General features: G+C 38.9%; 1 protein-coding gene across 1 annotated transcript in view; it reads left to right on the top strand.

Moving 5' to 3' along the window:
- The window catches only part of STX7 (syntaxin 7), a 44,814-nt gene that overhangs the window by 3,874 nt on the left and 27,030 nt on the right, over window positions 1–13,910 (top strand). The window contains exon 2 of the mRNA XM_083348047.1: window positions 5,011–5,151. Within this exon, the coding sequence (XP_083204173.1) occupies window positions 5,067–5,151 (85 nt within the window). The 5' untranslated portion in view covers window positions 5,011–5,066. The remainder of the gene's footprint in view (window positions 1–5,010; window positions 5,152–13,910) is intronic.

The following is a 13,910-nucleotide window of genomic DNA, read 5'->3' as shown; positions in this document are numbered from 1 at the left end:
TATTGGCAGAGATGTCACATTCCTGTCAATCTTCAAAGGGAAACTTCTGTAAGATCTCAACTCCCCCCATTAATGGAAGCTGCCTTTCCATTCACAGCAAGGCAACCATCCAGTGTATTTGCCAGTTGAACTTTATAAGCTCTCTTTAAGTTCAGAAAAGGCTAGTGCAAGGGTGTCAAACTGCCGTCCCGCGGGCCGGAGCGTCACGCAGAAACCGCGCCCATCCCATTGCCGGCAATGGGAAAAAGTTCTGATATGACATCACGTGATGTCGCGACTTTGACATGTCTGGGCTAGTGCCTGAATATTAAAACATAAATCTGTGACTTTAACATTTCCCAGTATATTTGTAAGATAATCCATCAACAAAATATCAGTGACATGGCTTCCCTCCAGAGCTTGTGGGTGCTCCATCATTGGAGTTTTTAAGAAGAGATTGGACAGCCATTTGTCTGGAATAGTGTAAAGTCTCCTGCTTGAGCAGGGACTAGAAAATCTCCAATATCCCTCCCAATTCTATTATTCTTAGTTAAAATATCTTAGTTGCTTTCTTTTAACTAAAATAAAATCTGAACCTAATCCCAGCTTTTGGATAGCTAACTGGAAACAATGTATTTGTGATGCTCCTGGTTGTTGTATAATCATTTAGTTGAAGAGTTCTTTGTAATAATTAAGCTAAAATGAATATTTTTAAAGTGCACTTATTTTACTCAGGTAATTTGCTGAATTGCTCCAGTGATCTTATTAGACTTTTTTCTGAGAATTCTGGAATGTTACATACAGTATTAAAACCTGGTGGAAACACGATTTTATGGATTTAACAAGTGCCTACTTTTATTCCAGATTTCCTTTCTTAGACTGTATTTGTCTTCATTCTGAAAGAATTATTAATCAGATTTGAAAAAAGATCGTGTTATCAAAATGCTGAAAGGCTGCAAGTGTACATGGTACACCTGAAAAAACCTTAAAATGTAGATATGGGCTGCTTACAGAAGGGCTGTGCAACTTGTTTTAGGTGTGCAAAGACTGGATTCATGTCTGACAATCAGAAGTATGTTGCTACTGTCCCCCTATACCAGGGGTAGGCAATCTTGGCTCTTTTATGACTCATGGACTTCAACTCCCAGAATTCCTGAGCCAGCATGGAAATGTAGCAAGAGTAAATGCAAAAGGAATGGAGGATTAGTTTGTTAAATATGTCTGAGAAGACATCAAGTGGAATTATGATGTTATCAAGGCCCACACAGCTGTGATGATCAAAGATCTAAGAAGCGAGAACTATACAGACTTTAGTAAGGAATCCTTATGCTAATTTTGGGATAAATGCAAAAACTTGGAAACTGCAGAAGGAATTTATAAGCTTCATTATATTGAGTCAGAACCTCTTTGGATGATTTGATATGCTTTGTCCTAGATTTCGTGGCCTCTGTGCTGAATTGTGATTTATAACTTGAATTGCCAATGGACTTGTTTATACTGGGACTGGCCTCCTCACAATCTTTCACTGAGTGAAAGGCAGAGAGCAACGGTTGGGAAATAAGGTGTTAGGCACTGAGATATGTATCAACGTGAGAAAGTTTACTCCACATTTGTTGAACTAGAGCAGGGCTTTTCAGCCAGTGGTACGGATACCACCTGTGGTACATTGGCACCTGGCAGGTGGTACACGACCTGCTGAATGATGAATTATGGGAAAAGTCCACAAGTCATACAAGGGCCAAGTTTGAAGACCCCTGTTGTAAGACATACAAGTAATCCATCATGGAGGAAACCTATGTGGTCATTTAAGAATCAAGACTGACTTAACGGCACACAATCAAGTGTGTAATCCCTGGTGAGGAATGAATGTTTGTCAAAATAATTGCAAATAGGCCTAAGAAAGCCTACTTCTGCTTCTTCTGTTAAATGAAAGGAGCAGTGGAGCATGTCAGGAGAAATGTAGAAGTAAATTGAGTGCACTTAAGAACGGAGTAGTAAAACCAGAAGTAGATCAAGAATGAATGGAAGCTGAATGAATGTGTAAAGTGACCATATAGAAGAAGTGGTTTGATCAAGGATACTGAATGAATGATTAACTCTCATAACAAATAAATGGAAGAAGTACCTAGTTGTTGGAGAGGGAGAGGGAGACTGGGAAAGCTGAAATTTTTTGAGTTCTTGAAAATGATGGAGATGGGAAGTCCAAAGATCGAACGGAAAAAACCTGTTGTATTAAAATGGTGAATGGATATAGTGGAAATGAGTGATCTGCAAAGTTAGAAAGGTATAGAGAGGCACAGTGAAGGATGTTTGTATATACCACATGTTTGTTATATGTATATTTTTATTTCTTCTGCTTTCTATACCACAGGTTTTCATTTCTTCACCTTACTATATGTTGCTTACCCCAAAAGGAAATGGGATGATAGGATGGTGGTGGTTGGTTTTATTTCAGAAAAAAATATTTGTGTTTTTAAAGAAGACCTGTTGATTTTTTGAGATTAATATCTAATACACTAGGACAGGGGTCCTCAAACTTGGCCACTTTAAGACATGCTGGCTGGGGAATTCTGGGAGTTGAAGTCCACAAGTCTTAAAGTGGCCAGGTTTGAGGACCCCTGCACTAGGATGAAGGAAACGTTGATCTAATGAGTTCAATAAGTCTGTGGGAAACTTATTTTATCTCCATAAGCCAATTCTGCAGAAAATGCTAAAGACTGAAAGCAGAGAAAGAGGAAATACTACCAAAGATGGCATCGTAGTAAAAGGAATTGAAAAAGAACTTAAAAATAGGTTTGAAAAACGGCAGCTTGTATCACTATAGTGGCTTCTGCTATGTTTCTTTAAAATTGGGTGGAAGGCTACCTAATTCTGATCATCGGTCTTATGCTTTCTTAGAAGTATCTCAGCTACTTCTTGACATGTTTTCATTAAAAAAAACCCTACATCTGGCAAATAGGTTTTAGCAAAGCTTTTTACGGTCACCAAACTGGTACGTTTGCAGAGATAAACCTTCTTGAAATTGGCAAAAACAATTCTGCTCTCTTTTATGCTTCATGATATCTGAATGTTATATAATTCAGTGAACCTGGAAGATAACAGTTTGGGGAAGATTGATGGAGAATACAGAATAACAGTGTTGGTAGGGATCTTGGAAGTTTTCTGCTACAACCCTCTGTTGTAGCAGGAGACCTAATATCAGTGGTAGCGAACCTATGGCACACATACCAGAGGCGGCACTCAGAGCCCTCTCTGTGGGCACACACACCGTTGCCCCAGCCCCGCCTCCCATGTGGCCCCCACCTCACCAGCAGCCCCCTGGAGGAGAGTCACCCCTGTGGCCCGCATAGAGCAGCACAGCCAAGGACATGGAAGCCGGGCAGCAGAGACAAGACTCCACCCTCATGCCCCGCCACATGCAGATGTTGCAGGGCGCGGGCAGAGGGTGTGGCCACCATGGTGCTGCTGGGCCACCTGGGCAGTCTCTGGCGGATGGTGGAGGCGGTGGGTGGCCCTGCAGGCAGGGTGGGGTGGGGGCAGCAGCAGTTTTTGGGCACTTGGTCTCTAAAAGGTTCGCCATCATTGCCTTATATCATTCCAGACAAATGGCTGCCCAATCTCTTCTTAAAAGTCTCCAGTATATAAGCATCCACAACTTCTGGAGGCACTGCGAGAAAATTTCTTCTTAGTTCTAAACTGAATCTCTCTTTGATAAATTCAATCTGTGTTAGATGTGTATTTCTTCAAGTGCGTCTTTGTATAGAAATGTGTGGGTCTTCTCTGCATAGAGAGTTTTTCAGAGTTGTGTCTTCCTTCCCCATCTACCTGTCCTTCTTTATTAGTGTGATTCTTTTGGGTTTTGCTGAATGCCTTAATTGTCCTCAATGTCTCATTCTCCTGAACTCTCTCCTTCCTTGCTAAGCTTTCATTCCTCCTTAGGGTTGCAAATGCCAAAATGAAAGCAAATCTTTCAGAAGAAATGGGAAGCCTACCAAAAACAAACCATATAGAATCATGTGAAAAATAAACTAAAATGGGAATTTAATATTTCTTTTAAAAATGTTAAAGCTAGCATTGAACCATATTTTTTATATGGAAACCCAACTGTAATATTTGGCATTCTGGTTATGCAGATGTATATTTGTGTATCTGTTACTGATTTCAAAAAGGATTTGGTTGTCCTGATTATAGAAATGTGTATTGTTGGGGATTGATAGATAAACATTTATATCCTAGGTGTTTATATTTTGGCTAATCTGAAAGTGGAGGGTGTCTGTTATAGATTTTTATTGTAGAAATATCTAGTAATGTGTATTTTTTGAATGAAAATATGATGTGTATAGGGACGCAGTGGCTCAGTGGGTTAGGACACTGAGCGTGTCGATCAGAAGGTCGGCAGTTTGGTGGGTGGAATCCCAAGTGCTGCGTAACAGAGTGAGCGCCTGTTACTCGTCCCAGCTTCTGCCAACCTAGCAGTTCGAAAGCATGTAAAAATGCAAGTAGAAAAATAGGGACCACTCTGGTGGGAAGGTAACAGCGTTCTGTGCGCCTTTGGCGTCTAGTCATGCCGGCCGTCCTTGGACAAGCGCTGGCACTTTGTCTTTGAAACGGAGATGAGCACCGGCCCCTAGAGTTGGAAACGACTAGCATGCATGTGCGGGGGAACCTTTACCTTTACCTTTTTATGATGTGTATATGGGTTATATGTTTTATTCAAATTAAGTTTATGATGCATATTGTTGCTGTTATTTGATTATCTTTATATTTTTAACTTTGTATCTTTTGTTAAAGTAAAATGAGAGTTCATTTTATTATATAATGGTATTGATATTGAAGAGAGTTGGAAGTAACTTTTATTTATTTTGTTTTTTTAATGTCAAACTTTAAACTTTCCCTGTTGTTCCCATCTGTCACCTTTTCTCTTTTGCTTTTATTTCAAATTCTTTTTTTAGAAAGGACTTAGTTAATGTGGGTTCTAAGCACAATTCCTCATTGTGTATAAGTCCTTAAACTGTGTTTCTTTATTTTCAGGTGGAGTTGCTTAGTGGTCCCTGAACTCTATGACTTTAGTGGGATTATAATACACCATGGCGTATAATGCAAACACTGCTGGGGATGCTAACCAGTTGGCCCAACGCATAACATCTAATATACAGAAAATCACACAATGCAGTAAGTTAACTACTCATATTAACAAATTTTTTGGTTGAGTTGCAAATTTAGAAACTTCATTTAAAAGAGATTTTAAATGCCTGCAAGTACCTAACATGCTCTCATTTTTGTAATTCTTGACTTTATTAGTTAGGCAGCAATATTTTGTGCCTGTTGTGTGGTAAATGTTTGGCACTAGCTATTAATTAAACCTCTTGATAGTCTTATCTAAAGTACATATTCTGAGTGGTGAGGAATTAGGAGTGAATTCACCTTGTGTAATGTTTGTATGCTAAGAAAACTGCAGAGAACAAAATTGGCCTGGAAAGATCATTCTCCACTTAAGAACTTAAATACATGCCATTCAATTTCATCTCTCTATTACCTGTTATTAAACCTGGGGAGGGGATATAAGCAGAAATTAGTTTTGCTGTTTTAAATGATGGTAAGATGCTAATTCAAGACTGGTATTCACATATAAAAATAGAAAAAACAAAGCTGTTGAGAAAATAGAATTATTGCAAGAATGTTTATACTTCATATTACTTGGTTAATTGCATGTGATAAAAGATAATAATAATAATAATAATAATAATAATAATAATAATAATAATAATAATAATAATAATAATAATAATAAGAAGAAGAAGAAGAAGAAGAAGAAGAAGAAGAAGAAGAAGAAGAAGAAGAAGAAGAAGAGGTAGTAGTTGGAAGGGACCTTGGAGGTCATCTAGTCCAACCCCCTGCTAAGGCAGGAAACCCTATACCATTTCAGACAAATGGCTGTCCAGTCTCTTCTTAAAAACTTCCAGTGTTGGAGCATTCACCACTTCTGGAGGCAGGTTGTTCCACTGGTTAATTGTTCTAACTGTCAGGAAGTTTCTCCTTAGTTCTAGGTTGCTTCTCTCCTTGACTAGTTTCCATCCGTTGCTTCTTGTCCTGCTTTCAGGTGCTTTGGAGAATAGCTTGGCTCCCTCTTCTTTGTGGCGGCTCCTGAGATATTGGAACACTGCTATCATGTTACCTTCACCCTTCTCTTCATTAAACTACACATACCCAATTCCAGCAACCGTTCCTTATATGTTTTAGCCTCCAGTCCCCCAATCATCTTTGTTGCTCTTCTCTGTACTCTTTCCAGAGTCTCAACATCTTTTTTACATCGTGGTGACCAAAACTGGATGCAGTATTCCAGGTGTGGCCTTACCAAGGCATTGTAAAGTGGTATTAGTACTTCACGTGATCTTGATTCTATTCCTCTGTTAATGCAGCCTAGCACTGTGTTGGTTTTTTTGGCAGCTGTAGCACACTGCTGGCTCATATTTAAGTGATTGTCCACTAGGACTCCGAGATCCCTCTCACAGTTACTACTATCGAGCAAGGTACCACCTATACTATACGTGTGCATTTGATTTTTCCTGCCTAAATGCAGAACCTTACTTTTTTCACAATTGAATTTCATTTTGTTAGATAGCGCCCAGTGTTCCAGTTTGTTCAGATCCTCCTGTATCTTAAGCCTATCTTCTGGAGTATTGGCTATTCCTGCCAGCTTGGTGTCATCTGCAAATTTGATGAGTTCCCCATCTATCCCCTCATCCAAATCGTTGATGAAGATGTTGAACAGCACTGGGCCCAGAACAGAGCCCTGGGGCTCCCCACTACACACTTCCTTCCATGTAGATGCAGTTCCATTGAGGACCACACGCTGAGTACAGCCTGTCAGCCAGCTACAAATCCATCTGGTGGTGATGCTATCTAACCCACATTTTTCTATCTTATCAAGTAGTAGGTTGTGATCTACTTTATCAAATGCCTTACTGAAATCCAAGTAAATTAAATCTACAGCATTCCTCTGGTCCACTAGTTTTGTCACTTGGTCAAAGAATGCAATAAGGTTTGTCTGGCACGATCTGTTTTTGACAAACCCATGTTGGCTTTTAGTGATAACGTTGTTCTCATCAAGGTGTTCGCTGATTTGTTGTTTGATTATCTTTTCCAGAATCTTCCCAGGTATTGAGGTCAGGCTGATAGGTCTGTAGTTTCCTGGATCTGTTTTTTTCCCTTTTTTGAAGATGGGAACTACATCAGCTCTCTTCCAGTCCTCTGGTAGTTCCCCAGTGCTCCAGGATCTTTGAAAAATATAGTTCAGTGGTTCTGAGATCACGTCTGCCAGTTCCTTGAGAACCTTGGGGTGTAATCCATCTGGTCCTGGTGATTTGAACTCGTCTAGGCTGGACAGGTGCTCACTTACCATTTTCTTGCCTATCTTAACTTGCGTTTCTATTCTGTTTTTTATGGCACTGGTTTTGGTAGGTTGGACTGTTTTTTCCCTTTGTGTAAAGACAGATGCAAAAAACGAATTAAATAGTTCTGCTTTCTCCCTATTGTTTGTCACCTTATTGCCACTTTCCCCCACTAATGGACCAATCATTTCCTTACCTTTTTTCTTGTTTTTTATATGTTGAAAGAAGCTTTTTTTGTTATTTTTGACTTTGGTTGCAAGCCTTAGTTCATTTTGAGCCTTAGCTTGCCTCACTTCATCTTTGCAGGCACGGGCTGTTTGCTGATATTCTGCCTTAGTTATGTGCCCCTCTTTCCACTTCCTATACTTGTCCCTTTTATCTTTCAGTTTATCAGAGTTCTTTATGCAGCCATGCTGGTTTCCTTTGAAAGCTGTTATTTTTCTTCTTTGTTGGTATTGTGCTAGACTGGGCCTTTATTATCTCACTTTTCAAAATTTCCCAAGCTTCTTGAGTTGTTTTCCCCTTTAGGATTCTCTTCCATGGAATTCTTCCCAAGGTCTCTCTAAGTTTATTGAAATTAGCTCTTTTAAAGTCCAAAACTCTAGTTTGGCTGTATTCTATTGCTTGTGCTTCCATAATGTTGAATTCCAATATTGCATGATCACTTCCCCCCAAGGTTCCTGTGGCTTTGACACTTTCTATCATTTCATCTCTGTTAGTGAGAATTAAATCCAATATGGCTAATCCCCTAGTTCCCTTCTCTACTTTTTGGGAGATTAAGTTGTCTGCTAGGTTTGTCATGAATCTGTTAGATCTTCCACTTGGTGCAGAATTTGTCTCCCAGTTGATATCAGGGTAATTAAAGTCCCCCATTACTATTGTGATGCGCTTCCTACATACCTTAGTTAACTGACTAGCAAAAAGTTCATCTATTTCCTCTGTTTGGTTGGGCGGCCTACAGTGTACACCTATGGCAATGTCATTTTTCCCCCTTTTATATTGACCCAAATACATTCAAGTTTACAGTTTTTGCCATTGTTGTGCTCTATTTCTGTAGAGATAAAGTTATTTTTTATATAGAGAGCAACTCCACCTCCTCTTTTTTTTATTGAAAAGTTTTAAAATACAATTTTCCTTTAAAAAACCCCCCTTCCCCCTCCCTCCTCCCCCCCTACCTCCCCCCCTCCCTCCCTCCCTCCTCCCCCCCCTACCTCCCCCTCCCCCCCCTCCCCCCCCCCGACTTCCCAGAGCTGAATACAAGGTATATATATAAAAAGAAAAAAAAAGAAAAGCAAACATAAGCAACCATGTACTAACAACTATAAATTCTAAAATCCATCACTCTCTAGCTTATATAGGATAAAACAAACCTTAGCAATATTAAATATATATAAAAAACTAAAATAAAAAAACACTTTCTAGCTTATATATGATAAAACAAACCTTAATAATATTAAATATACATTAAAAACAAGAAAAAAAACCCAAAATAGAAAGAGAAAAAAAAACAGAAAAAAAAAGGAAAAAAGAATTATTCAAATACTATATAATACTTCTCAACCCTATACTTGTCCTAAATAGACTCCATCCATTTTGTCCATTCCATGATATAACGTTCTTACAACTAATCTTTCAAATTAACCAAAATCTTCGCCACCTCAACCAAATCAGAAAACTTTAAAGTCCACTCTTCTGTAATCGGCCGTTCCTCTTCCAGTACCACATCTATAATTATTCCATACAATAAAAAAGATTGCGAACAAAACTTTAACCTCCATTTGGAAATCTTCTATATATTCCACCAAACTTTAATCCAAAAAAACCTCACCCTTTCCACAAAACCACCACATATAAAAAATATATTGCGTCTACACCCAGATCTTTTCCCACCTCCCATACTTGACTATGAATACGTCGTAGAAATTCCATAGACTTCTGCAAATCCTGCTATTTTCTCTTCTTAGATCGTTTTGCAGCAGCACGCGTCACCCTCTGTTCTATAGAATCATCCGACGAAGTTGTGTCTTGATGTCCTCCAACACCGTTGTCTTCTATCTGACCACCTTCGACCTCTTGATGCACTCCTTCTCCAGATCCCTTTTCAGCTTCCAGAAGTGTTAATGGCGTTGCATTTAAAACATTATTATAGAAATCACGCGCTTGCATCACAGTAACCAGACGGTACCTTTTACCTTCGTGCGTCACCATCAACCCAACTGGGATCTCCCATCTGAACCTTATATCTCGTTGCTTGAGCTCTTGCACAAGAAATGTAAAATCCTTCCTTCTCCTTAAAATCTTTGGAGGAATTTCTTTTAAGACCAAAACTTCTTGATTAGCAATCACAACTTTAGTATCATAAGCAGCTCGTATAACTTCATCTCTAGTTTCCCTTTTTGCAAAATATACCACCACATCTCTAGGCAACTTTCTCTGTCTAGCAATCCATGAATTCACACGAAACACTTTATCCATGCCTCCTTTTATTTCAGATGCTGGCTGTTTCAACACTACTTCAAAAGCCTCAGAAACCAGCTGCTTTAGATCTTCCTTGGTATTCTCCTTTAAACCTCTAACTCTAATGGCAAACTGCATCTGGTAATATTGAGCAAGACTCAGTTCTTTTTCCACTTTATCTTCATTCTCCAATACTTTTGCTTCTAATATAGCATTCTTTTGAGTCAAATCTTCTAGCTTTTCCTCCAATTCTTCCACACAGCGAGCCACTTTACACACTGAAGACAAGATGTCTGCCTTCATCACTCTGAACTTCTGTTCCATCCTCTCCTCCATCCTCTCCTCCAATTTCTCCAATTTCTCCTCCATCTGTACAAATCTATCATTAATTGAGTCCAAAATTACCTGGGTGTGTTTTTCAAGAGCATCTTGTAAGTCCTTTGATGTCAATACATCAGGAGGATGCAGCGCCTGCAGTAATGATTGTTGCACAGGAGAAGTTCCAGCACTCCGAAGAGTTTTAGGGGGTGGTTTAGCCGCCATCTTTTACCAAATGTGACGCACTTTCACTTCAGATTTATAATCCAAAAAAGTCCATCAAGCTGGAGAGTAAAATATAATAATCCTCTTCACCTTTTCCTCTTGTATCGCTCTGCCTGCTCCTTTAATCCATAGTCATTCCTTCAGGCAGGGGTGGTCGCAGACGCCTGGCTCTGCTCCAAAAAATCAGGAGCAGAGGCGCCGGCGAGCTGGGAGCAGCCCAGGCTACGGGGGAGTTCAATCCTTCAGCCGCCCAAGCCATAAGCTCAGGCGGCCCTGGAAAACTCTACCCCTACCTGGGAGCTCGCCCCCTCCTCTTCTCCCGAGGAGGGGGCTTCAAATTCGCCCGAACAGCTGATCGGCGCTGTTTCGGGCGAAAAAACAACAGCTGAGCCGCGGGCAGCCCGGGAAGGCTGTCTCCGTCGCCGCGGAGCCACCGGAAGTCACTCCACCTCCTCTTTTGTTTAGTCTATTTCTTTTAAATAATTTAAATCCCTCTAGCTGTGTGTTCCATTTGTGGGTTTCGTCCCACCATGTTTCCGTAATGGCAACAATATCATATCCGCCCTCATTTACCTGAATTTCTAGTTCACCCTGCTTACTGTTCATACTCTGCGCATTGGTGTACAGACATTTGAGTCCTTTATGACTGACCCTGTGTTTACTTGCTACATAACTTGTGTGGTGCCTAAGTTCCCCTATCTTCTTAGATTGCTGGGGACAGTGATGTTCTGTATCAATTAACTCACTGTCCCCATTGTTTAGTTTAAACTAAACTAAACTAAAAGGTATCAGTATGAGATTTATATTTTTGTCCCCCAAAACCTAGAAAAAATTACCAATGCAGTTTTATTTGTTCAGTGCATTTGGCTTTTCAACAATTGTATGAATGCATGCCCAGAATTTTATAAGAACAGAAAACATATAATTTTTGGACAATATTACAGCTATAAAGTTTCATAAGTATGTGAATTAGATTTCTACAGAAATGTATTGATGTTTCTGCTAATTGTTGATTCAGTTTGCTTTTAAGTACCATAATAGCCCAAGTGTTATTTTATTAGGGATGTGCCCAAAACAGTCAGTTTCAATTGCTCTTTCTACACAGTCTGTAGAAAACCAGATCCAGGCAGAGGTGTATTGTGATGAGTGATAATGTAGAAGAGGTAAGACCACCAAGAGCAGCATATGGCAATTAGAAGAGGTCAGGAAAAAATGCTCTCCATTTTGGTTTGTCTAGACCAGGGGTAGGCAACCTCGGCTCTTTTATGACTCATGGACTTCAACTCCCAGAATTCCTGAGTCAGCAGCTGACTCAGGAAATCTGGGAGTTGAAGTCAATGAGTCATAAAAGAGCCGAGGTTGCCTACCCCTGGTCTAGACCAAACACCACCTAAAAACCATAAAATTGTCCAAACAACTGAAGCACGAAGTACATTTTCTGTTTTGTACCCACCTCTGTGTTATTACTATTATTATCACCCAACTCTAGTGGATTCTAGCATATAGCAATATATATAATTTACAAAATGTGGATTGTCTTCCAGTAGGGAAATACTCAACCAAATTTAATTTATTTTAAATCTAAATAAAATCTAAATAAAATAAAATAAAGGGCAAAGACAGTCTCCCCATCCCAAAGAGTTCACAGAGTATATTGCAGTTCCCAATGGTACAATCCTCAGTCTGTCAAGACTTTGTCTATAGGAGTGAAAACCATAAAGAACTCAGCTTGGGAGAATCACCATGTGTCATTCTTTGTTTTGGGCTTGACAACTTAATGCTGATATATTTCTGTCTGTAAAATTACAATTCAACATTTGGATAACAAAGATCCCCTTTTGTGAGCTCATAAATAAATCTATATACTAATAGTGACAATAGTTGTAACTTTTTTTTATTTAGACATATCTCCTTTTTAAAAATGGGAGTCCTTACATTACTAGCATAACACCATTCAACTGGAGGAGGGATACATCTTGGAAAATCCCAAAATTAGCAAAAACATAAAGAAATCTGATTGGTTTAATATGCAACAGGACTAGGCAAACTGTCAAGAGTTGTTTGATATTACAGTTTTTGAAATACCATGCTAAATGACTGCTTGGCTTTGCTAAAGGCACTGCTTTGCTTCACATCATCCTTTGAATAGAAACAATTTCTAATGAAACAATGTCCCTATTTAAAAATCTATACAAACCTGGTATTTTTTTTAAAAAAAATCATCCCTGTTATGCCACAAACAAAAAAATTTCCTTACTATTTGAATACCCTTGTTTCTTTTCCTGTTAAAGATTGGCATTCAACCATGTTGCTATCCTAGATTTCCAAACCTGTGAATAATTTTAGTGAATGCTCATTAATTCCTTTCTAAAATTATTGCAGGCTTATGCATATGAATAACAAGCTGAACAATGGCACTTTCATGAAGAGCAGAGCAAACCAAGAATGGACTGATCTAGGTGGCATATTGAACAAAAACAATTGTTTTTTATTATGAGATTAAGACTAGCTTGCTCCCATGATTATACATTCCTTCTCCCATGTGGCCACAGAGATATTGGAAGCCCTTCACTACAGGCTAAAATTAATCACAGCTCACCAAGTCATTTGAAGCCAGATAAATGATAGTTTGCTTAGTTGGTGGGTATAACCAAACTTCAACCACAATTTATGAATCTGATTTGTGATCACTTACTATAATCAACCAGCTTAAAATTCAGTTGGCATGATAAATTGCAGATAGTCCAAAACAGAACTGAACCTTCTGCTTTCTTTCTGACAAGCTTTCAGGAGATTATGAGGAAGTTCATTGCATTGTAAATCTTTTCAGAATTAATTTTGGAATTCTATAAACAGGAATATCTCCCCTAGTAGAAGTGGAGCTTTGGATTCAGGCTAGGAACAGGATTTGCTGAACCTACACAATATATACACAATGAAGCATTTTTAGAACGTCTTTGTGAAGTATGTCCCAAGTTTAATGGGTTTCTCAAAATGCAAACTTTTTCTATGACACACTTCAGACTTATACCTCATATATGTTAGCAAGTTCTATCTTCTTCATCTAATCTGTATGAAAGCATTTATAGAGAGATATGCAGCATCCATACATTTATATATAACTACTTACTCTATCAAATCAAAAAGTCTAGTAACACATTTCCCAATTACACCTTTTATTACATGGCATATACTTTTGTGAATGGACTGACTGGACTGATCTAGGAGTTAAATTTCAGTGAGGGAAGAGAGGGAAAATGGGACCAGGATTTTATCAATTAATCATATTGTGTTAAAAACCCATTGTGTTTCTTGAGACCTTCTGAAATTGCCAGATACCTTTTGATGTGTGAGTCAGTAACTTCTTGCTCAGTAGTAGAGTTAAAGCCCTATTTTCCAAAATAGTCAGTGAAAAGTTAGTCCTGGAAAGTTGAAAAGCTCTGATATTAACTTTGTCCTGGTTTTGAATCCTGATGTCAAATTTGTGTCCATTAATTATTTTGTCTGTTCTGATTGTCCCACGTTGAATTCAGAGGAGCA

The sequence above is a fragment of the Vipera ursinii genome, assembly GCF_947247035.1.
Source record: "Vipera ursinii genome assembly, chromosome: 1".
Classification (NCBI taxonomy): domain Eukaryota; kingdom Metazoa; phylum Chordata; class Lepidosauria; order Squamata; family Viperidae; genus Vipera; species Vipera ursinii.
The sequence above is the reverse complement of the archived record's forward strand: the minus strand, read 5'-3'. Positions and strand labels throughout refer to the sequence as shown.